The sequence below is a fragment of the Podarcis melisellensis genome (assembly GCF_964234715.1).
Source record: "Podarcis melisellensis genome assembly, chromosome: 1".
NCBI lineage: Eukaryota > Metazoa > Chordata > Lepidosauria > Squamata > Lacertidae > Podarcis > Podarcis melisellensis.
The window spans coordinates 9,678,977-9,704,758 of NC_138528.1; the positions used below are offsets into that span (position 1 = coordinate 9,678,977).

Below are 25,782 nucleotides of genomic sequence, written 5' to 3' on the forward strand. Positions count from 1 at the left end.
GGTCAGGGGTACCTTTACCCAGTAGTGATGTATGGAAGTGAGAGCTGGACCATAAAGAAGGCTGATCGCTGAAGAATTGATGCTTTTGAATTATGGTGCTGGAGGAGACTCTTGAGAGTCCCATGCAGTGCAAGAAGATCAAACCTCACCATTCTGAAGGAAATCAGCCCTGAGTGCTCACTGGAAGGACAGATCGTGAAGCTGAGGCTCCAATACTTTGGCCACCTCATGAGAAGAGAAGACTCCCTGGAAAAGACCCTGATGTTGGGAAAGATGGAGGGCACAAGGAGAAGGGGACGACAGAGGACGAGATGGTTGGATAGTGTTCTTGAAGCTACCAGCATGAGTTTGACCAAACTGCAAGAGGCAGTGGAAGACAGGAATGCCTGGCATGCTCTGGTCCAGCCTTCTTTATGGTCCAGCTCTCACTTCCATACATCACTACTGGGAAAACCATAGCTTTAACTATACGGACCTTTGTTGGCAAGGTGATGTCTCTGCTTTTTAAGATGCTGTCTAGGTTTGTCATTGCTTTTCTCCCAAGAAGCAGGCGTCTTTTAATTTCATGGCTGCTGTCACCATCTGCAGTGATCATAGAGCCCAAGAAAGTAAAATCTCTCACTGCCTCCATTTCTTCCCCTTCTATTTGCTAGGAGGTGATGGGACCAGTGGTCATGATCTTCTTTTTTTGATGTTGAGCTTCAGACCATATTTTGCGCTCTCCTCTTTCACCCTCATTAAAAGGTTCTTTAATTCCTCCTCACTTTCATATTTATATCCTACATTTATATCCCACATTTATATCCTAACACTACATTTATATCCCACCTTTTCCTCCCAAGAGCTCATGATTCTCCACGCCCCCATTTCAGCCTCATGACAACCCTGTCAGGTAGGGTTGGCTGAGTGGGGATTTGAACCCTTGTTTCCCAAGTCACAGTCCAACACTCTAACCATAACAACACTACTGGTGGTACAGTCCCAACCCACCAGCTGAAGTCCAGTGATCTAGAGGAAGTGACCCTATACTTAATGGATGGTTCTTCTGTTGGGAATCTGTATACGTGCAGCTACACACACAGAGTCAATAAGGGTTTGGCTGACAGCCAAGGCAATGTGAAGGAGTAAGTCTGCCTGGTGATGCAGAGGCATGGAGACAGCTCCATGATTGGTCAAGCTCCCTCATGGGAATAATGATTAATGGCCCACTAACTGGAATGTGTCAGTGTACGAGTTTGAATTCAGGAGTTGTGAGTCGTGTATGAGAGAGCAAGTTAAAGATCCGTGTTCTGTTCTGTTCCTGTAAATAGTCCACTGTATATAATAAACACCTAACTACAAGTTCCTGGTTCCTGCTTCGTCTATCCTGTCTGCAGTCAAGTCACCAATTGCTTCCGTGGATTCTGCGTTTACTCTGCTAGATCTGGCTAAGGTCCTGCAACTAGTCAGAAAGCTGCGAAACAGCAACAGGTTTTGCCGATATCTTCCACCTTTCTGGAATTACACCTAGTGCTCTGCAGACATTAATTCACAGGTACCACTGATACCATCTGTGTATTAATATGGGGATTGCATTACAGCGTACTATAATATTTGGAGGGTATTTTTGTTTTGTTTTGTTTTGCCTGCTTCAAATTTCTTTATCTCACGATAAAAAAGTAGAGCTACAGAGAAGAGAAAAATTCATTCCAGCCATAAAAGCGCCAGAGTTAATGCTCCATAAATCTATTCATCACAATTATGAGATTTCTTCATGCAGATAACATTTATATGACCTTCATTAATATGGTTTTAGGAACACCCACATAAAAAAAAGAACTTTCGCTCCCCCCCTCCAGCTGCATAAAAATGAAGGCATCTCTGAACCCAGTCCCAAAGTCATATCGTTAATAGCTAATTCATGTGTAGATATTGTATTATTTCCACATAGTCTAATTTACAGGGAGATCTGCAGCTTGACTACAAAATAAACACCCTTTTTTGACACACTCTCTGTTCTTAAGGCAGCTCTGAGCCTATTCACGGATATAAGGATACATATTTACTTATACAGGGTGAGTCTTTTAAAAGAGGCCCCGTGGAAGAGGTCCTCTTTTAAAGGACTCACCCTGTATGATGATGATGATGATGATGATGATAATAATAATAATAATAATAATAATAATAATAATAATAATAATTCATACCCCACCCTCCCCGGTCAGAGCCGGGCTCAGGGCAGCTCATACCAGTAAAATTACAGTAAAAACATAATAGGGGGAAAAACCCAAAAAATATAATTTAAAATACAGGTTAAAATGCAATTTAAAATGCAGCCTCATTTTAAAAGTAGCCCATAGATCAAAACCATAAGGGGAGGGAAACATAAGGGTCAGACTGAGACCAAACCAAAGGCCAGGGGGAACAGCTCTGTCTTGCAGGCCCTGCAGAAAGATATCAAGTCCCGCAGGGCCCTAGTCTCTTGTGACAGAGCGTTCCACCAAGTCGGGGCCAGTACTGAAAAGGCCCTAGCCCTAGTTGAGAACAATCTATCCACCTTGTGACCAGGGACCTCCAAAATGTTCTCATTTGTGGACCTTAATGTCCTCCGCGGGGCATACCAGGAGAGGCAGTCCCGTAGGTATAAAGATTTGGGTTTCATGATCCCCAGATAAGCTAGAGGCACACAGCCAAAAAACTGAAAGGCTGTTTCAAACTCATTTGTGACCTTTGATCTTCTTCCCCCCATAGCATCTGCCCATGTGCATCTTTCCTATAGGAAGCCATCTGTTCTCTACAGAGCTATCACCATGCAATGCGCTACAAGGACTGTGGTTGAGAGCACATGCCTGGGCAGTAATGTGTTCTCAGGTTCTGGACTGGCCCCACCTACTCGTATTATTCTCAGGATCTCCCTGGGAAAGAAGCACCTATGCAAGGCTTTCTGGTTGTGTTGAGACTCTGCCTGGAATCTTAAAAAGCTAAAGGTAAAGGGACCCCTGACTATAAGGTCCAGTCATGACCGACTCTGGGGTTGCGGCGCTCATCTCGCTTTATTGGCCGAGGGAACCGGCATACAGCTTCCGGGTCTTGTGGCCAGCATGACTAAGCCGCTTCTGGCGAACCAGAGCAGCGCATGGGAATGCCGTTTACCTTCCCGCCAGAGTGGTACCTTATGAATCTCTGAAAGTCACAAAATATGCGCTTTTAATGACTATATAAAGGTAAAGGGACCCCTGACCATTAGGTCCTGTCGTGGCCGACTCTGGGGTTGTGGCGCTCATCTCGTTTTATTGGCCGAGAGAACCGGCGTACAGCTTCCGGGTCATGTGGCCAGCATGACTAAGCCGCTTCTGGCGAACCAGAGCAGCACACGGAAACGCTGTTTACCTTCCCGCCAGAGTGGTACCTATTTATCTACTTGCACTTTGACATGCTTTCGAACTGCTAGGTTGGCAGGAGCAGGGACTGAGCAATGGGAGCTCACCCTGTCGTGGAGATTCGAACTGCCAACCTTCTGATCGGCAAGTCCTAGGCTCTGTGGTTTAACCCACAGCACCACCCGCGTCCCTCGCCTGGAATCTTAACTGTCTTTAAAATCCACCCCCCTCTTTATTACCTTGTACTTGACTGTAACACAGTATGCATTGATGACATGATTAAATAAAAAAGCAAATAAAATCTTGAAAAACAAACAAGCGAAAAACAAAGCAAAACAAAAACCCAACAGTCTTCCAAGTTGGTCCACATTTCCTCCTTCACTACTGTCAAGGAGGCAACTGCTTATTTATTTTGGATAACTCATTCTGCAGTTGTTAATCATCATGAGCTCTAAAAACAATAGAAGCTACTAAAGATCTAGATATTCTATCCTGGGCAGGATAGCATCTGGGGTGTTTTAGACATTGCCACATACTTGCAGCTCTATCTTTGTCATCCTAAGGACTAGAAACTTGCTTTAAAAGTAGTAGTACTTTTATGATTCTTAGGATGCTGTGTCTAATACAAAATCATCCTCTGTGACATGATTATGGGACTGCAGGCTGTCTAATCTTAGTGCCTTCACCAAATTACAACTCAGAGGACCATTCTGCATCATGCTCTCAGGTCATATTTTATTAAAAATTCTTTAAATATCAGAAACCTGCTCCAGAGTAACCCAGAGAAAGGCATTCATTGGGGCTGCCTCTGTTTTATGGAATAGCATCTCCGTTGAGATAGGAGACACACCCACGATTTTTGCTTTCCAGAAACAATTGAAGACATCCCCCCCCCACCAACACATTTTCTCTTGCTAAGTGAAAACGCATGTGCCTTAAGTGTTCATTTTGCATTGCTGTTAAACCTATCTTTACTTTGTGTTGCATTCGTGTTTTCAGTAGTATTCTTAGCTGTCTTGCCACAGGTTTGCAAATTTCCTTGAGACACATGTGATCCATAAATGAATGCCTAACCATCAAAATCAAAACGACAATATCTTACCCGTTTCCTCAGGTTGCAGGTGAGCGTGAGATTCCTGGAGAAGGAGTTTGCAAAAGCTGTATAAAAGTCCAGGACTTTCAGCAAGGCTTCTCGCTTGATGATGTGCAAATCGCAGTAGGTCAGGGCCCGCACATTGGCGCATGCGTGGGCCAGAGTGGTCTCCTTCCAGAAGATGTCCCCAAACACGTCACCTTTACCTGGGAAAGCAGCAGGGAAAGTTCAGTTAAAACATGCCTGGTGTCATGAGCCCCACAGAGCTGTTGGAATCGGGTTTGGACTGGCAGGATCGGTCAGAATAAGAGGAAGAAATAAAGAGCTGAAGGTGAGAACCTGGGTTCAGGAGAGGGGTCTCCCCTTTGCACCCCGATTTTAGCCACTTTGGTAGGGGGAGCAGAGGCACTTTTACAACACCTCTGCAGGGCGGAGCGGGACACTTGTGACTTCAACATTATTATTATTATTATTATTATTATTATTATTATTATTATTACCCGCCCAGTGTAAGGTAGTCTCTATGGGAGTATATTGTATTTAATTATGGGGTATCAGAGTTTTTAGGGGGCTAACCAGGCTGGGATAGCTGGGATAGCAGGCTTGTTGGTTTTTGAATGTCTGATGTAGATTTTTTCAGTTTTGTTCTGTATGAGACAATGACAATAAAGATTATCGTATCGTATCTGGCTGGGTTTCCCCAGCCACTCTGGGTGGCTCCCAACAGGAGATTAAAAATACATTAAAACATCAGTCATTAAAAAACTTCCCTATACAGGGCTCACTTCAGGTGTCTTCTAAACATCAGATAATTGTTTATTATTTCTTTGACATCTGATGGAAGGGCGTTCCACAGCGCAGGAGCCATTACTGAGAAGGCCCTCTGCCTGGTTCCCTGTAACCTCAGTGAGGGAACCGCCAGAAGGCCCTTGGCGCTGGACCTCAGTGTCCAGGTTGAACGATAGAGGTGGAGATGCTCCTTCAGGTATACTGGGCTGAGGCCCAGGGTTAAGAAAACATTTGCATTAATCCAAAGATCATGGCAAATATTGGACCTGACACATCCACAGCTATTCTAAAGATACATAGAATGCACACAGCCCTGAAAATAAATATTTATGGGAGCTTCTTGCAGAAACCGGAATAGGTTTCACCTCATTTAATTCACCAACTGCTACATTAAAAATAGCCACTGTTCCAAAGTTGTGCGGAGTGGCAAACTGCAGAGAAGGCATCTGTTATATCCCCACCCTCCCTTTAATTAGGCGCCTGCCAAAGGGGAAATGATGGGTCTTCATTTGTACGCAAGGGAAACCGAAGCAAGAAAAAGCACCACCGTGCCACAGCTTTTGGTTTCGGTGTTAAAACCTACAACATCCTGAAGAAAGGGACGCTACGACAGGGTTCTCCTCCCCTGGGTCACGCAAGGGAAGAATCTGGATTCAAAGAACATTCTGTCTTGTAGGGGTTTTAGCCCTATGGGGAAACGTATTTGGAAGCCTAGGGCAAAAACTAGGCTATGCAAGGACACTCCTCACTCAACTGCAAGCCACACCTATTCCCTGTCCCTTTTTCCTTGCACAAGAAAATAAGAACTTCAGAAGAGATGCTGGACCAAGTCAGTGGTCCAACTAGTCCAGCATCTTGTTCTTACAGTAGTCAACTAGATGCCTGTGGGGAAACCCAGCTGGATGGCCGGGGTGTAAATAATAAATTATTATTATATTATTATTATCATTTAGTCCAACCCCCGGCAGTCCAGGGTGCTTCCAAGCCCTGTTTGAAGATACCCGAGATTATCCCTGACACATCCAGCCTTCAGCATTGAACTAGCTAACATGATACGGGTGGTAGAGTACTACATTTGTTTGGGTTCTTTAAATTTGTTTGTGGGCTTTGCAGCTACTGCTGATATAATACATTTTATAGGAACATTCTAGATGGATCTTTTTGAAAGGATTTAATAGCTTTTTGGTGGGGGGAGAGGGAGGGGAGGAACACAGGGAATTGGGAAATAAAATAATCCCACTAATGATTTTTTAGATAACAACATGGCAGAAAGTCAATGTCTGTATTGCTGAGTGCGCTGCTAATGGATGGCTTACATGGTGTACTGCTTTAACATTTATTTATTTATTTATGGTAGTTAAAATTATTCTCCCGTTGGTTAAGTGCTCTTCTTGCTCATAACCGCAGCGTAACGAAACCTGCTAAAATGTCCTTCCTTGCGTGGTGTGCTGTTTCAAGATGTACTTGCTCAGTAGTTGAATGTTTTTCTTTAGAAATCCGGAATAACAAAGCTTACTAAAAGGTGAGGCCACTTATTTGCAAGTAACTCCTGTTTTCTACATCTGTCTAGAAACTGTGTGTGTGTGTGTGTGTGTGTGTAGTTAAATAACAGAAAATTGATTATAAGAAACCAAGCTTGTAAACAGCCACTTGCCTACTCTCCCATGGTGGGGGAAAATTGGTTCCAGGTGATCAACAGAGAAGTTTATTTAACCCAGATAAGCATCTTCACTAATAACTTACACTGGTATGATTCTGCTAGTAACTTTTGTAAGCCTTTATTCATGTCCTGCATTCCTTCAATCATTGAGCCTACGGTGCTCCAGATAAGGTACTTCCCAGACCCAAACTTACTTAGTTTAGGCAAGGTGCCTTCAAAACATACTTTGGGACCACACCTATTAGCCATCTAGCCCAGGTATGGGGAATCTGTAACCGTCCAGATGTTAATCTCACCATCCCTGACCGGTGACCATGCTGGTACAGAGTAATGGGAGTTGGGAAACCAAAAGCACATGGAGGGCCACGGGTTCCTCATTCCTAAAACAGAACCCCTATATTTAAGGAAATAACAGGATCCAAATTAAAAAGGGGACATGACCAAAGGCCAAAGAAGGAGGTAAAGGTAAAGGGACCCCTGACCATTAGGTCCAGTCATGGCCGACTCTGGAGTTGCGGTGCTCATCTCGCTTTATTGGCCGAGGGAGCCGGCGTACAGCTTCTGGGTCATGTAGCCAGCATGACTAAGCTGCTTCTGGCTAAACAGAGCAGCGCACAGAAATGCTGTATACCTTCCCACCGGAGTGCTACCTATTTATCTACTTGCACTTTGACGTGCTTTCTAACTGCTAGGTTGGCAGGAGCAGGCACCAAGCAACGGGAGCTCACCCCGTCGTGGGGATTCGAACCACCGACCTTCTGATCGGCAAGTCCTAGACTCTGTGGTTTAACCCACAGCGCCACCTGCGTCCCTTTAAATAAGGAGATGGGTCTGCATAAAAACACAGTTATGGAATGTACATAGATCTCCTGCCATCTTTTCTTCCAAAAATATGGGTTGGGGGTTGCTTCATGGTTAGCTTCACCAGATATCATCAAGTGTCTAGACAGGTTTATTTATGCAGAAGTCACAGAGCTATTTGATTTCAATAATGTTCTGGCATCTTTTAAGCAAAGCAGGATCAAAACATCTGCCTGGCTGTTAGAACCTTGTACGTATGTCAGAAGAACATCCTTGCCAAAGCAGTAGGGTCCCGAGGGATGGGATGGTAGCATTGTATGATCTTGTGTTCAAGGAACATCTGAGTAAGCAGTTCAAAGCCCTCTTCTGAACTTGCCATCTTTCAACTACTTTTGGAGAAAGGTAGACTGGTTCGACTGCACTATCGTATTCTAGGCATATTGTGACCTAAAAAACCCTCCCAAACCCTGAAAACATCACTTTGCACAAAGGTAACCCAGACCTGAATTTTGTAAGTTAACAATAAAAGAAATGTCTTATGCTCAGCTGGTATTGTCTGTTCTGAACGGTAGTGGCTCTCTAAAGGTCCCAGGGGAGGCACTTTCAGCAGCTCTGCCAGCTAAGATTGTTTTGCATCAATGCGCGAGGGATTGAATCTGGGATTTTCTGACAACAAAGCATGTGCTATGGCCCCTCTCCAAGCCACATCAGTTCACTGAACTGGTTACAAAATTGCCAAACTACACCTGAAAGTAGTTCCCATAATTCCTGGGTGAACTAAAGGTGAATTAAGTTCATTTGGAGCAGAACTTGGAGTTATTTCTAGTTCATCTTCATTCACTGTTTCCAAAGCAGGAGGATGCTTAGCTTTCATTTTCATTTTTTATATTTAGAAAAAGTCAACGGCATACCTATAAAGAAAGTTAGCAAACAAAATGTGGAGGCTATATTCTACGGTTTATTAGGCAGATATGGAAGCGCTGCTGTTGCTAAACTTGCTTAGTACTGTAATTTAATCACTGTTGCTAGGCAATCAGAAAGAAGGAGTGTGAGTTATATCTTGTATCTTCGCTGGAAGAAATTCTCTTCCAACTGGAACAGCTTTTGAAGTGCAGTGGTACCTCGGGTTATATACGCTTCAGGTTACATACGCTTCAAGTTACAGACTCTGCTAACCCAGAAATAGTACCTTGGGTTAATAACTTTGCTTCAGGATGAGAACAGAAATCGTGCGGCAGCAGCGCGGCAGCAGTGGGAGGCCCCATTAGCTAAAGTGGTGCTTCAGGTTAAGAACAGTTTCAGGTTAAGAACAGACCTCTGGAACGAATTAAGTACATAACCAGAGGTACCACAGTATACAAATAGGAAGAACGTGGTTCCCTGATTTATTTTTGGACCCTAACCTTTAGCAATAAACTTGTAAAATTCCAAATGCTGGGTACAGTAGATGACGCTTGACCTTTTAATGAACTAGAAAGTTCATCTAAATGAATTTTAAGTAATCTGGTTCATTTTGGGAAAGGACAAAGTGGAAGTGGAACTAGTTCCTTTTTGGACAGGATGAACAAGACTTAGAACAGGTTCCTTTTTCAAATGAACTTTCCAAAGTATTGAACCCTACTCATTTGCTGTCAGTCATGACTAACAATGCAAATAGTTGTGGGTAGAGGATAGGGATTGGTCTATTGTTGAAAGGTGGCAAACTCCAGACGGGTAGTCATGTTTAGTCTACTGTAGCAAATGCAAATGCAACAAGGAGACTTTGTGGCACTTGTTATCTCCCATCCCTCAGCATTCAGATAGATAGATAGATAGATAGATAGATAGATAGATAGATAGATAGATAGATAATACTTTATTCGGCTATAAGCCCACAAGGTAAAACAAATCAATAGATAAAATATCGTTTTTACAATCTAAAATATCAACAAAAATATTTCATCGCATAATCTCCTACACATTACTTACAATCTCTAGATGTACCGTGTTATGGCCTTGAAGATAAAGATGGTGCATAGAGTTTACTGGATTTTTAATAGTCATGCAGCATTCCGTGAAGTCTTTTATATGAAAGAACTGAAATCAGGAATCTGGCAACCTGTAATGTTCTATACGAGTCAATGTCCTGGAGTAAATAAGCTAGATGTAATTCAGGTGGTTTAGCAGCAATTTCCAGAATGATTGAACTCAGGATCCTTGATCGGGGAACAATGTATAAGGGGCAATTAAACAAGATATGATAAAGGGATTCAGAATTTTACAAGCTGCTTTGCTATAGGACAAGGTCCAAAAGAAAATCAGTAATTAATGGAGGAGACCCCCTGAAATTGTCTGTGCTGTGAAGTTTCTGTCCATTTGCTGTTCCCTTTCCTTCTGAATGTCATTTGAGATTAAAATTGTATCCATCTCCCATCAGCCTGGCCAATGGTTATGGATGATGAGAGTTGTAGTCCAACAGCATCTGGAGGGCTATGGGTTCCTTATCCCTGATCCAAATATCTCTGAAGGACAGCAGTAGAGTACGTTTCTTCCAGGAAGCCAACCTTAACATTTTTTTCCAAACCCTAGACCAGCCTTTCCCAACCTGCAGCTCTCCAGATATTTTGGACTACAACTCCCATCATCCCTGGCCATTGGCCATGCTAGCTGAAGCTGAAGGGAGTTGCAGTTGAAGACATCTGGAGGGTCACCCAGGTGAAAAAGGATGCCCTAAACGTGACCAAATCCATCACAAGCTAAACAGGGCCAAGTTTTGCCACTTTATAAGAAAGAAAGATGGAACAAATCTGTTTTGTGCAGCAAAGTGAGTTCTAAACTCCCGTAGCAGGAGAAGGAACACAGCAAGGACACCAGCATATATTACTTGATGTTATTGCAGGCTGTCCCCCCAAAAATGCTTGCTGAGCTGGTGATTAACTGCCTTGTCGTTTATTACGAAGTTGGTCAGGTCCAGTAGATACAAGGTTGCATTTGGTCCTGCTTTCAAGCACAGCAATATGCTTTCCTCATTCCAAGTTCTCCGGGGATTTTTGAGTTGTTTGTGTGTGTTTTTCAAGCTGAAGATTAATGAAGGAAAAGGATGGGACAGATTTATGAATGAACACATCTGAGATAGCCACGGGCTAGGAACAGGTTGATCTGTCCATACGTAGTTGCAGGTAGGGCTGTAAAAGGCTCCTGTCTCAAAGTGTGATGAGATGCTTGGCATTAGACCAGTGGGCAGCCAAAATAGTGCCCTCCAAATGTTGATGAACTCTAGCTCCCTTCATCCCTGATCTTTGGCCATGTTGACTTGGGCTGATAGGAATTGGAGGGCATGTTGGCTACCCCAGCACAAGCAAGACTGCTAGGTGGACCAATTATTTGGCTTCCTATCATTTGGCACCTTCATCTGAACAATAGTTGTGATTCCTGCAACGCATGACGTTGGACTAGTTGACTCTTCCAACTATACAGTTCTACGTTTTAATGTATTTTTAATCTTTTGTTGGAAGCCGCCCAGATGGACAAGGTAGAAAGAAAGAAAGAAAGAAAGAAAGAAAGAAAGAAAGAAAGAAAGAAAGAGAGAAAGAAAGAAAGATTGATTTATGGCAACATACTGGGTGGCGCTGTGGGTTAAACCACAGAGCCTAGGGCTTGCCGATCAGAAGGTCGGCGGTTCGAATCCCCGCGACGGGGTGAGCTCCCAGTGCTCGGTCCCTGCTCCTGCCAACCTAGCAGTTTGAAAGCACACCAGTGCAAGTAGATAAATAGGCACTGCTCCGGCGGGAAGGTAAACGGTGTCTCTGTGTGCTGCTCTGGTTCACCAGAAGCGGCTTAGTTATGCTGGCCACATGACCCAGAGGCTGTACGCCGGCTCCCTCGGCCAATAAAGCGAGATGAGCACCGCAACCCCAGAGTCGGCCACGACTGGACCTAATGGTCAGGGGTCCCTTTACCTTTACTCCCTTTGAGTACTCAGTTTTCATGACTGACACAAACACCACAACCCAACCTGATGCCATCCAGATGTTGGATTCCTACTCCCATCATCTCTGACCACTGGCTTACTGAATTGTAGTTCTAAGCATTTGAAGGAACCCAGGTTGAGAAAGGCTAGTGCAGACAATATGAATTAGATCAGGGTGAAGATCTTGAGGAATCATAAAATCACAGAGTTGGAAGGGTTCCCCAGGCTCATTTAGTCCAACCCCCTGCAATGCAGGAATCTCAGCTAAAGTATCCATGACAGATGGCCATCCAACCTCTGCTTAATAACCTCCAAGGAACCTCCACAACCTCCCAAGGGAGACCGTCCCACTGTCAAACAGCTCTTACTGTCAGAAAGCTCTTCCTGATGTTTAGTCGGAATCTCCTTTCTTGTAACTTGAAGCTACCGGTTTGGGTCCTACCATCCAGAGCAGGAGAAAACAAGCTTGCTGCAATTCCCATGTGACAACCCTTTAGATATTTGAAGATGGCTATCCTGTCTCCTCTCAGTTTCCTCTTTCCCAGGCTAAACATACCCAGCTCCTTCAACCATTCTGCATAAGGATCTCCAAACATTAATGGATGTGAACCTCTCATCAGCCCTAGCTGCCATGGTCAACGGTCAGGGACAATGGAACTTGTGGTCCAACAACATCTGGGTAGCAACAGGTTCTCTATCTCTGCTTTACAGGAAAAGTCACAGATTCTTTACTGGAAGACATAGGTTCCACTTAAACTGCCTCACAGCTAAATCTGGTGCCATAGATATTAGACCAGCAGTCATTTAACGAGGAAGATACAGCATTCTTGGGGAAATAAAATGTTGACGAAGGAATCTTAATGGCACATCAGTTAGCTGTCATTAAAGAAGACTTAGCTCTGTGGGACTTATTGTGAATTATTTACTTCTTATGCTCATTTCTGCAGGGCATGTTGCCAAAGCAGTTGCCACTTTAGGTACAGAAAACTTGCTCAATGTTACCCCATAAAACAAATGAAACAAAAACATAATTAAGCCTCGCACTCAAATCAAGTTTTTTAAGAAGAGAGATGAGAGAACCAGCACATCTCCAAGTTGTTATCATCGTAGCCAATTTGGCATCTAGGCCCCTCCCCCAGCTTCGCAACTAATGGCCCCAATTCTCTCTCTCCTCACACCCTCCATTGTCTTTGCACTAACACCACCAGCCTTTCCCATTCCTTTGGGGAGGTTTATCTATTTTCCCAGTCGTGATGTATGGAAGTGAGAGCTGGACCATATAGAAGGCTGATCGCTGAAGAATTGATGCTTTTGAATTATGGTGCTGGAGGAGACTCTTGAGAGTCCCATGGACTGCAAGAAGATCAAACCTATCCATTCTGAAGGAAATCAGCCCTGAATACTCACTGGAAGGACGGATCCTGAAGCTGAGGCTCCAATACTTTGGCCACCTCATGAGAAGAAAAGACTCCCTGGAAAAGACCCTGATGTTGGGAAAGATGGAGGGCACAAGGAGAAGGGGATGACAGAGGGCGAGATGGTTGCACAGTGTTCTTGAAGCTACCAGCATGAGTTTGACCAAACTGCGGGAGGCGGTGGAAGACAGGAGTGCCTGGTGTGCTTTGGTCCATGGGGTCACGAAGAGTCGGACATGACTAAACGACTAAACAACAACAATCCTCTATCTTAGACTAACTTTCCTCTCTCCTCACAGAAGCTGCAGTATGCACCAGCAGACTATGGCTGACCCTCCTTGAACATCAGTAAAAATGCCAGAAAACATTCTGTGATGACTTGGGCCCCCACTGTGGGTGTCCAACATCTGCAAGCACCATCCCACACTTTGATGACGTTGCGACAGGACGTGACGAGGTCACATCAACGGCATGATGGAGTAGCTCTGGCACCATGGCAGTGACTGGACTGGGACTTCTACACTCCCCTGACAGGCACTGGGCAGAGGAGGAGTGGTGGAGACTGCCTCCCCATCCTGACCTGTAATGGGAAAAGGGGGCTGCTCGTGTGTAAGCGTTTAAGTCCTCCAAGCTTTACCATCAGTTCCTAAACTTTCCCAGTTCGAGGAGCCATGGGTGCATGGCCACCTCAATCGCTGGCAGAATCCGTCAGTGGGCATTTCCGGAATTTACGCCAACATAAGAATTCCTTGACGGAAACTCTCCTTCTGGATTCTCTGCATGACAGTTTCCTCCGCGGAGTGGGCGTCCCCAGCGGAGGTCCTGAGCCCTCCCCGCTGTTCTCACTGGAAACATCTTGGAGCCATTCCTCCGATTGAGTTTCTGCAGGAACTCTCCCTCTCCCCCTACTGGTTCCTTCCTCAGCATCCGAAGGTCTCCTAGCCTCCTTGAGCCCTTCCACCACCTGACTCTCCGATGGCAGTTCCCTGACATGACCCTTCCAGGGCGGAGGAAGAGGAAGGCAGTATAGATTTGCAACAGTGGTTTGCAGGAAGTCAGAGCTCAGAGGCAGATGAGGGGGAAAGCTGGGTGAGAAGGAGGAGGAGGAGGCAGACCAAAGCCTATTTATCTACTTGCACTGTGACGTGCTTTCGAACTGCTAGGTTGGCAGGAGCTGGGACAGAGCAACGGGAACTCACCCCATCGCAAGGATTCAAACCGCCGACCTTCTGATCGGCAAGTCCTAGGCTCTGTGGTTTAACCCACAGCGCCACCCACGTCTCTACTTAAAGTGGTGTAGGAGTGCTTTAAATGTCTAGTGCAGATGGGGCCTCGGTGTCATTGGGGCCAAATCTGGCCACATAGCATTGTGATGCCATCACATTCACTTCAACATCCCTGTTTGCTTGGGATGATATTTTTTAGGAAAGGAAAAGAAGCCCTAAACCAGCAGGGGCAAGAAGACACAGCCAATAAGGGGAAAAAATGTCACTGAATGAGATTGGGGGGCGGGGGAGAGGATCAACATTATTAAAGGCCTTTCCCAAGAAAAAACCATGCATATACAGTGGTACCTCGAGTTAAGAACTTAATTCGTTCTGGAGGTCTGTTCTTAACGTGAAACTGTTCTTAACCTGAAGCACCACTTTAGTTAATGGGGCCTCCCACTGCCGCCGCGCAATTTCTGTTCTCATCCTGAAGCAAAGTTCTTAACCTGAAGCACTATTTCTGGGTTAGCGGAGTCTGTAACCTGAGTTACCACTGTAATGTAGCGAGGGTAGAGAGTGACTAATTTCAGTGCTGGAAAGCCTTAAAATTCCACTTTCGATCTAATGCATGCTCTTCTTGCCTTCTGCTTGAACTGCTCAATGTGGGGCAGATTCATGGAAGGCAGAGAGAAAGGTTTTCTCTGCCCTCACATGCATGGTAGCTATCAGGAGGGAAGGCTTTTGCATATTCATCTGGCATAGTTTCTCTTCCACACTTGCAAAAGAAAAGAAAAAGAAAAAAGAAAATGCCACCGTTTCTGTGTTGTTTGGAGGAAAACGGCACGATTAATCACAGCTTGCTTCTGCTAAATGGTCTGCCAAAGTACATGAGGAAAAGGCCTTAGTCAGACTCTCCCCATTCAATTCCCTCTGAGCGAGATTTATATCTCCTCTCGGCTTCTACGTTGCACCATAAAGGTAACTAATGCCCAGAACGGCTTGCCCATGACGACGGGAAAAAAAGAATGAAAGGCACTTACAGTAATTAAAGCTGCGTGCCTTGAACTCGGGGCAGGCCCAAATCCTCCAAGTAACTCAAGGCATGGAACACATACTGAGTTTGCAAAATGCAAGAGAGCAGCAGCAAAAAGAGAGATCTACTGCTACTCTAAAAGGGACATGGGTGGCGCTGTGGGTTAAACCACAGAGCCTAGAGCTTGCCGATCAGAAGGTCGGCGGTTCGAATCCCCGCGACGGAGTGAGCTCCCGTTGTTCGGTCCCTGCTCCTGCCAACCTAGCAGTTCAAAAGCACGTCAAAGTGCAAGTAGATAAATAGGTACCGCTCCGGCGGGAAGGTAAACGGCATTTCCGTGCACTGCACCAACGGTAAGGTAAACGGCATTTCTGTCAGCACCAACACTTTGAATTGTGTTCAGAAACATACTGGGAGCCAGTGTAGGTGTTATATGGTCTCGGCAGCCACTCCCAGTCACCAGTCTAGCTGCTGCATTCTGGATTAGTTGTAGTTTCCGGGTCACCTTCAAAGGTAGCCCCACATAGAGCACATTGCAATAGTCCAAGCGAGAGATAACTAGAGCATGCACTACTCTGGTGAGACAGTCTGCAGGCAGGTAGGGTCTCAGCCTGCGTATCAGATGGAGCTGGTAAACAGCTGCCCTGGACACAGAATTGACCTGCGCCTCCATGGACAGCTGTGAGTCCAGAATGACTCCCAGGCTGCGCACCTGGTCCTTCAGGGGCACAGTTACCCCATTCAGAACCAGGGAGTCCTCCACACCCACCCGCCCCTGTCCCCCCAAAACAGTACTTCTGTCTTGTCAGGATTCAACCTCAATCTGTTAGCCACCATCCATCCTCCTACCGCCTCCAGGCATTCACACAGGACCTTCACCACCTTCACTGGTTCTGACTTGAAAGAGAGGTAGAGCTGGGGATCATCTTCATATTGATGGACACCCAGTCCAAACCCCCTGATGATCTCTCCCAGCGGCTGCATGCAGATGTTGTTCATAGCCCACCCATCTGATTGGGTTGCCCCAGCCATCTGGGCAGTTTCTCACATATATAAAACACAGTAAAACATTAAACATTAAAAAAACTTCCCTATCTTCAGATGTCTTCTAAAGGTTGTACAATGCTACCTTGGTTCTTCAGCTTAATCCGTTCTGGGAGTCCGTCCGACTCCTGAAACCGTTTGAAAACCAAGGCGCAGCTTCCGATTGGCTGCAGGAGCTTCCTGCACTCAGTTGGAAGCTGCAGAAGCTGCCATCAGACGTTCGGCTTCTGAATAACGTTCGCAAACCGGAACACTTACTTCCAGGTTTGCAGCATTCAAGAGCTGATTTGTTCGACAACTAAGCCATTCAGGAACCAAGTTACCACTGTATGGTTATTTATCTCCTTGGCTTGGAGGTTGCATAACTCCATACCCTCCAACATTTCTGCACTGAAAATAGGGATGTCCTAAGGAAAAATGATGGACACGGGTGGCACCGTGGGTTAAACCACAGAGTCTAGGACTTGCCAATCAGAAGGTTGGCGGTTCGAATACCCACGATGGGGTGAGCTCCCATTACTCAGTCCTTGCTCCTGGCAACCTAGCAGTTCGAAAGCATGAAGTGCAAGTAGATAAATAGGTAGCGCTCCGGCGGGGAGGTCAATGGTGTTTCTGTGCACTGCTCTGGTTCGCCAGAAGCGACTTAGTCATGCTGGCCACATGACCCAGAAGCTGTACGCCAGCTCCCTCGGCCAGTAAAGCGAGATGAGCGCCGCAACCCCAGAGTTGGTCACGACTGGACCTAATGGTCAGGGGTTCCTTTACTTTAATCTAAGGAAAAATGAGACATTCCGGGATCAAATCAGAAACCAGGGCAGCTTCTGTAAAACTATGACTGCCCCTGGAAAATAGGGACACTTGGAGGGTCTAGCTTCTTCCTATGTCCTGCCCTCTAACAGCCCCAGAGCACTCTGGGCCACGCAACCCATGGCAATCCAGGACTATCTCAACCTGGCCAAGATTCCCCCAAATCAGCCCAATTTGTTTGGGGCTTCGAGACTCAGCTGAATCTGGTTCACAGGCTTAGTTTCTAGTTAACTGAGTCAATTACATTTGGAGCGGGAAACCGTTCCCCCCAAAGAGCACATTATTTTAATGAATGTGAGGTTTTTATTCACAGTGTTTCCCATCTCTTACAATAACACCGTCACCAAGGGCAAATACGCATGCCTGTTTTGCCGCATCTTCCCTGCTAATACTTCATGAATTGCTTGTTAGTAAGTGACATTTTATGTGCCAGATACCACCTGGGTGCCAATTTAAAAGCAAGCTCCCCAGTGCTGGATTGGAAAGGTTTAGAAGTTTGCGTCGTGTTCTGTGCTTCTTGTGCTACATCAATCTGCAGGTCTCTGTTCTGTATTTTGACATAAAATGGATTATTCGCCCAACAGTAAAAAAAAAAAACCACCACAAACCTTGTTGTATATAGCAGGGAAATAAACTGGCCAGGGAGCCCAGCTCTGTTTTGCAAGCAGTGGATCAGAACTAGTTAATTGGCAATACAAAAGAAAATACTTTTCCTGATTCCAGATGAAAGGAACTGCAAACACTGTTATCGGGGCAAATGCAAATCTCCTTATGCTGTAATTCTTGTTTAGACATCATCCCAGTTTTGTTTACAACATCACTGAACCTAGTGGGATGAGATTGTTTCCATGCCTGAGATTTGCTCTGCAAAAGCAGATATTGCAGAAAAAGCTAGCAGTAAAGTAATGGCCTTGACAACACAGGGGCAGTCCCAGTTCCAGAGTGAAAATTACCCCCATTTTTCAAGGAGAGTAAAGAGTAGGAATGGGGTGGGTGGGAATTAATGTACTTTGATTTTTATACTAATGTATCTAATGCACACTTTCCAAACTAATATACGAAATGAAACACCCAGAAATTCACACTTTTCTGAATTTCGTGATGCAGTTGTCCAAAAATTGCATACAGAAGTCTTTATACTGGGGGAAAGCATCCACAAAATGCTTATAATAATAATAATAATAATAATAATAATAATAATAATAATAATATTTTATTTATATCCCGCCCTCCCCAGCCGAAGCCGGGCTCAGGGCGGCTAACAACACCAAAATAGTGCGACATTATAAAAACATTATAAAAATTAATTAAAATCAAGATTGATGGCAGCCATAAAGTTTTGTAAAGGTTGCCAGAGGAGGGAGTCAGGCTGCGCCCTAACCAAAGGCCTGGCGGAACAGCTCTGTCTTGCAGGCCCTACGGAAGGATGTCAAGTCCTGCAGGGCCCTTGTCTCTTGTGACAGAGCATTCCACCAGGTTGGAGCCGCAGCCGAAAAGGCCCTGGCTCTAGTTGAGGCCAGCCTAACCTCTCTGTGGCCTGGGACCTTCAAGGTGTTTTTGTTTGAAGACCGTAGGTTCCTCTGTGGGGCATACCAGGAGAGGCGGTCCCGTAGGTACGAGGGTCCTAGGCCGTATAGGGCTTTGAAGGTTAAAACCAGCACCTTAAACCTGATACTGTACTCCACCGGGAGCCAGTGCAGCTGGTATAGCACTGGATGAATGTGATCTCGCAGCGAAGACCCCGTAAGGAGTCTCGCTGCGGCATTCTGCACCCGCTGGAGTTTTTGGGTCAGTCTCAAGGGCAGCCCCACGTAGAGCGAGTTACAATAATCCAGTCTGGAGGTGACCGTCGCGTGGATCACAGTAGCTAGGTCAGGGCGAGAGAGGTAAGGAGCCAACTGCTTAGCTTGGCGGAGATGAAAAAATGCCGCCTTTGTAATAGCTGCAATCTGCGCCTCCATGGAGAGGGAGGTATCGAAGATTACACCCAAACTCTTAACGGACGGTGCTGGCACTAATTGCACCCCCGCAAGAGATGGGAGCTGCCCCCTCAGTCCCATATCATCCCGTCCCAGCCAGAGGACCTCTGTCTTCGAAGGATTTAACTTCAACCGGCTCCCACGCAACCATCCAGCCACAGCTTCCAAGCATCTGATCAGTGTGTCTGGGGCCGAGTCAGGATGGCCATCCATCAACAGATAGAGTTGGGTGTCATCAGCATACTGATGGCAGCCCAGCCCAAAACTCCTGACAAGCTGGGCGAGGGGGCGCATAAAGATGTTAAAAAGCATCGGGGAGAGAATCGCACCCTGAGGCACTCCACACACCAAGGAGTGGCACGATGACAATTCCCCCCCAAGCGCCACCCCGACCAGAGAGAAACGAGCGCAGCCATTGAAGGACTGTGCCCTGGATCCCCACGTCGGCAAGGCGGTGGTCCAGAAGTTCATGATCGACCATGTCAAAAGCTGCTGACAAATCTAGAAGAATCAGCAGCCCCGACCCGCCTCGATCCAGCTGTCTACGAAGATCATCTGTTAGGGCAACCAGAGCCGTCTCGGTCCCATGGCCAGCGCGGAAGCCGGACTGGAATGGATCCAGAGCCGATGTTTCATCCAGAAACCCACCAAGCTGTTCAGCAACCGCTCTCTCAATCACCTTACCCAGGAACGGAAGATTCGAAACCGGGCGGTAATTGGATAGATCTAAAGGATCTAATGATGTTTTCTTTAAGAGCGGGCGCACCACTGCCTCCTTCAGTTCCCCTGGGAATGTCCCCGTGCCAAGGGACAAATTGATGATATCCCCCAGGAGGGCCCGCACCTCGTCTGGACACGCTCTAATCAGCCAAGACGGGCACGGGTCAAGAGGACAGGTGGTGGGCTTTCCAGCTCGGAGGAGTCTGTCCACATCGGCTGGGGATATCCGGTCGAAGTGGTCCAATACTGGACCCGAGGACAGTCGAGGGGCCTCCAATTCCTTTATTGTATCCAAATTGGCAGGGAGGTCATGGCGGAGTGACAAGACCTTCTCCGCAAAAAAGCTCGCAAATGCCTCACAGCTGTGTGTCAATTTGTTATTTAAATTTGGCTGTCCTTCGAGGGACGTTAAAGACCGAATTATACTAAATAATTGCGCCGGGCGAGAGCTAGCGGATGCAATGGAGGCCGAGAAGTAGGACTTCTTAGTGGCCTTCACAGCCATCTCGTAGGTTTTCATAAAAACCCTATAAGATGTTCTTGAAGCTCCGTCACGGGCACGCCGCCATACTCGCTCTAGCCGTCTGAGGTCCCGCTTCATTTTCCGGAGCTCCTCGGTAAACCAGGGAGCCCGGTTTCTGCGGGGTCGCAGAGGGCGCTTAGGTGCGATCTCATTGATGGCTGCCAGGAGATGGGTATTCCAGCCCTCAACAAGCTCAGTCAATGAGTCGCCAGGGGGAGAAAGGTCCCGCAAGGCTTGACGGAATCTATCAGGATCCATCAGCCTCTGCGGGCGAGCCCAAATCGGCTCGCCACCTAAGCAGGGTGGGGGTGGAACGTCAATCCTGGCTTTCAGAGCGTAGTGATCAGACCATGGCACCTTCATCGAAGGAAACATGATCACATCTATACCAGCGCCAAAGATCAAATCCAGCGTGTGGCCTGCTTGATGTGTGGGGCCCGAAACAAACTGGGAGAGCCCTAGTGTCGCCATGGAAGACACCAGGTCCAGAGCCTGTGAGGAGGGAGTGGCATCAGCATGGATGTTGAAGTCCCCCAATACCAATAGGTTAGGGGACTCCAAGGCCCAGCCGGCCACCGCCTCCAGCAGGCCTGGCAGGGTGGCTGCTGGTGCGCTAGGTGGCCGGTACACCAGCCAGACAGCCAAGCTCACCTCGGAGCCCCACACTAGGCCAACACATTCAATGCCGGGGATCGATGGCGATGGTAGAGCCCTGAAAGAACAATCTTCCCGGATTAATAATGCCACCCCTCCCCCCCGGCCCACAGTCCGCGACTGGTGGAGGACGGAGAAACCTGGGGGCGCCATCTCTCGTAAAGTAACAGTATCCCCTTCGCGCACCCAGGTCTCCGTCACACAAGCCAGGTCGACCCCCTGCGAGATGAAGAAATCTCGCAGGGTGGCGGTTTTGTTGCCTATAGACCTGGCATTGCACAACACCAGTGACGGAGGTGAGTAATCTTTGCTCACCCTACCCTCGTCTCTCGGGATGGGGCGCAGATTGGAAGGGGTACGAGCATATCCGTATCTCGATCCCCTTCGCCTATGACATCTGCCCCCACCGCCATACCTCCCTCGCCCCTCCACAGTAGGAATCCCAAGCCTCATATTTGCCTCCATTTACAGAATATAAAAGCAAACAAACAAACAAACATAGCGGTGAACACAAATGCATTGCATTAGGGGAAATTGCTCGCAAACGTGTATAGTATGCAAAATTGTGTACAAATTGCATGCATTTGGAGGCATGAAAACTCAATTTTTTGTGCAGACTTACAAAAAAAAAAATCAAACTGATGCTGAAATGGGGAGGTGTGAAATCATCATGGGGAAAATAAAAAACTCCCAGAGCAACTTACAACATTTCAAAATATAAAACAATTCCACTCTTGTATGGGGCGTTGCTCGGGAATTCTCAGCCCTCCCCAAAAAAGAACCAGCACAGTTTTGGAATCAGTGGAGTTTTAAAAGGTTCAGTTCGCCATCTTGATTCGACATAGCAACCAATCGCAGCCAAACATTGACCAAAAATCTTCTCGTCTCAGGAGTCATGCAAATTTGGTTATGATAGTTTAAGAGTTGTCCAGACAAGCGACTTTCCAACACACACGCACCTTTTAAAACCATTCATATGTTAAATCTCTAAATAGTGTAGGAAAATGCAAACAGTAAAACAGTATTATGGGGGGAAATGAGATAAAAACAGGAAGTGGTTTATAACAGGGGTCCTAACAGATAAAGAATCTGGAAGGGAAATATATATATATATTTACAAGATGTTTATATCAGAGAATTGATAGTGTTTCACATATTCGTGTCTCTGAGTGCACAGATCTGTGTGTATATCTTAAAGGGTTTAACTCTGGTGGGCAAAGCTCCAGAACAATATTATCTGAGCCTGATGAGCTGAGGGATGCACTCTGTGAACATGGTTCCCTAGGGAGGACAACACTTCATTACCACCACATTAGAGATCTGTTACGATAGCCAAGTATACTACATATTTAACTTTACTGCTAAATTAAAACAAAAGGAGGGAAGAAACCAACACCTATTTTGTTAATTTTTCTTTGTTGATTCTAATATCGTTTTGCAGCTAGTATTCACGCGGCTAGAAAATTATGTCAAATTACTAGAAATCAGCAACTAATTTCCAGACACCCAGCTGACCCTGTTCCTGTTGTTTTTCTTAGCTCTGAATAGTCACACTGTTGTTTTAAATCTGCTATTGTAAGTGCACAAAGGAACTCCTTGCTTAGATATCTTTAGAAAAGGATTGGACAGACTTGGGGAGCAAAGGGATGATAAACAGTTCTTGGAAATGCTGGCTAAATGGAGCCTCCACATTCAAGTGCAGTATACCTCTGATAATCGGATGCCACACAAAATACAAGACTATCAGAACAGCAGCTGGGACAGAGCAATGGGAGCTCACCCCGTTGCAGGGATTCACAGAAGACGGCGCTGTGGTCTAAACCACTGAGCCTCTTGGGTTTGCCGATCGGAAGGTTGGCAGTTTGAATCCATGTGGCGGGGTGAGCTTCCATTCCTCTCTCCCAGCTCCTGCCAACCTAGCAGTTCGAAAGCACACCAGTGCAAGTAGATAAATAGGTACCGCTCCGGCGGGAAGGTAAATGGCGTTTCCAAGCGCTGCTCGGGTTTCTGTCACTGTGTCCTGTTGCACCAGAAGTGGTTTAGTCATGCTGGCCACATGACCCGGAAAACCTATCTGTGGACAAACGTCGGCTCCCTTGGCCTGAAGCGAGATGAGTGCCACAACCCCATAGTCACCTTTGACTGGACTTAACCATCCAGGTGTCCTTTACTTTTACCTTTAACTGACAGCACGCAACTTCTAACCCCACTTCTTTTTGCTTAATAAAACTTTCCCTGTTTGTTTGATCAACTCCGGCTTGAGACTCTAATCTCTAAATTTCCCCTCATACAAGTTCTGGACATGATAGCCCATGGTAAATTGTAGAAATTTGCATAATTGGCATACAGTGAGGTGTAGGAGCTATATAGAATTGGGGGCAGTTAGTGGGGTGAGTCCACCACACTATTTATTGGTGGTAAAGGGTGGATCCACTACACCTGCCAAGTGCCCTGGGGAAAAACCAGGACATCCTATTTTTTTTCACACAAGATTGTGGTGGCCATTTTGGGTGCCAAGCTCTCATGCTATGCTCTCGCCCGGGGGGGGGGGAGAAAGAGAGGCACAGGTCACATGACCCACCCAGGAGCGCATCTTGATTAGAGTCTCCAAAAGTTGGACAGTATGGGCAGGGCCGGATTGAGGTTTGATGAGGCCCTAAGCTACTGAAGGTAATGGGGCCCTTTATATGTCCAGCTGTCCTTTGTCAACAACAAATTGTCGCTGTTTTTTTCTGTTGAATATATGCTATATGGTACTTTATGGACCTAGTAGGTATCTAAAGCCATTTGCACATAACAAAATATGTATTTTATCAGAGTAATTGATATAGAAATGAGCAAACCAGTGATATTTTAGGGAGCAGGCTAGCAGGCGGGGCCCATTACATACATCATAGGAGTTTACACAACACAAACACAGTTGCTGTATGTAGTTTTTATTTTATTTGTTTTTTATCTTATATTTTGGAAATTTACATCCAGTTTTTTCCTTTTTTGGGGGGGGGGGGCAAGAGTGTGGGTCCCTAAGCTATAGCTTGTTTAGCCATAGCTGTCAACGTTTCCCTTTTTTTAAAGGAAATTCCCTTATTCTGAATAGGATTCCTTGCAAGAAAAGGGAAAAGTTGACAGCTATGTGTTTAGCCTATATGTAAATCCAGCACTGGGTATGGCAGCCATCGATAGCCCTACCCTTCAAGAATTTGTCCAATCCTCTTTTGAAACCATCCAAGATGGCGGGCACTGTTGGCTTGCGTGTGAGCGGGTTTCACACTGTGGCAAAGCTAAGCTACTGAAGGTAATGGAGCCCTTTATATGTCCAGCTGTCCTTTGTCAACAACAAATTGTGGCTGTTTTTTGTGTTGAACATATGCTATATGGTAATTTATGGACCTAATAGGTATCTAAAGCTATTTGCACATAACAACATACAGTGGTACCTCAGGTTAAGTACTTAATTCGTTCCGGAGGTCTGTTCTTAACCTGAAACTGTTCTTAACCTGAAGCACCACTTTAGCTAATGGGGCCTCCTGCTGCCGCCGCGCCGCCAGAGCACGATTTCTGTTCTCATCCTGAAGCAAAGTTCTTAACCCGAGGGACTATTTCTGGGTTAGCGGAGTGTGTAACCTAAAGCGCATGTAACCTGAAGCATATGTAACCCGAGGTACCACTGTATGTATTTTATTGAAGTAATTGATATAGAAATGAGCAAACCAGTGATATTTTAGGGAGCAGGCTAGCAGGCGGGGCCCATTATTTACATCATAGGAGCCTACACAACACAAAACACTGTTGCTGTATGTAGGTTTTATTTTATTTGTTTTTTATCTTATATTTTGGAAATGTACATCCAGTTTTTTCCCCTTTAAATTTTTTTTGGGCCCCCAAGAGAGGCCCTAAGCTATAGCTTGTTTAGCTTATAAGTAAATCCAGCACTGGGTGTGGCAGCCATTGATAGCCCTACCCTTCAAGAATTTGTCCAATCCTCTTTTGAAGCCATCCAAGATGGCGGCCACCGTTGGCTTCTGCGGGAACGAGTTCCACACTGTGGCGAAGCGCTTCCGCTGAATAGGGATGATGAAATAGAAAGCGCCTTACCTAAAATAGCCACCACTTCATCGTCCTGTATGACTTCCAGGGATCCCGAGACGACGAAGCAGAGGGCGTCCACGCTTTCCCCCGCATGGTAGATGAGGTCTCCGGGGGCACAGTGGATTGTCTGGAACTCCACCGCCAGGGCCCTTAAGCAGCCGTCGCTAGCTAGCCGAAAGGCCGGGTGCTCGTTGAAAACTTTCCGGTTGAGATGTACACAGATATCTGCTCTCATGTCTTTGGGACAAATCGAAAGGACCTGGGAAAAGAGTGGAAACGTGGCAGTGACAGGCGAAAGGAAAAGCCAATATTCTTTCCTTGGGGCGGAGATTCCCTGTCTGTGATTCATAATAATAATAATAATAATAATAATAATAATAATAATAATAATAATAATAAATGTATACCCCCGCCCATCTGGCTGGGTTTCCCAGCCACCCTGGGTGGCTCCCAACAGAATTAAAAGCACAACAAACCATCAAACATTAACAACTTCCCTAAACAGGGCTGCCTTCAGGTGTCTTCTAAAAGTCAGAGAGCTGTTTATTTCCTTGATATCTGACGGGAGGGTGTTCCACAGGGCAGGCACCACTACCGAGAAGGCCCTCTGCCTGGTTCCCTGTAACCTCACTTCTCACAGGGAGGGAACTGCCACAAGG

General features: G+C 46.0%; 1 protein-coding gene across 1 annotated transcript in view; it reads right to left on the reverse strand.

The window, feature by feature from the left end:
• KCNH5 (potassium voltage-gated channel subfamily H member 5) overlaps window positions 1-25,782 on the reverse strand; it is a 193,028-nt gene that overhangs the window by 31,182 nt on the left and 136,064 nt on the right. The window contains exons 9-10 of the mRNA XM_081909963.1: window positions 25,130-25,382; window positions 4,462-4,658 (exon numbers count right to left, since the gene is read on the reverse strand). Of these exons, the coding sequence (XP_081766089.1) occupies window positions 4,462-4,658; window positions 25,130-25,382 (450 nt within the window). The remainder of the gene's footprint in view (window positions 1-4,461; window positions 4,659-25,129; window positions 25,383-25,782) is intronic.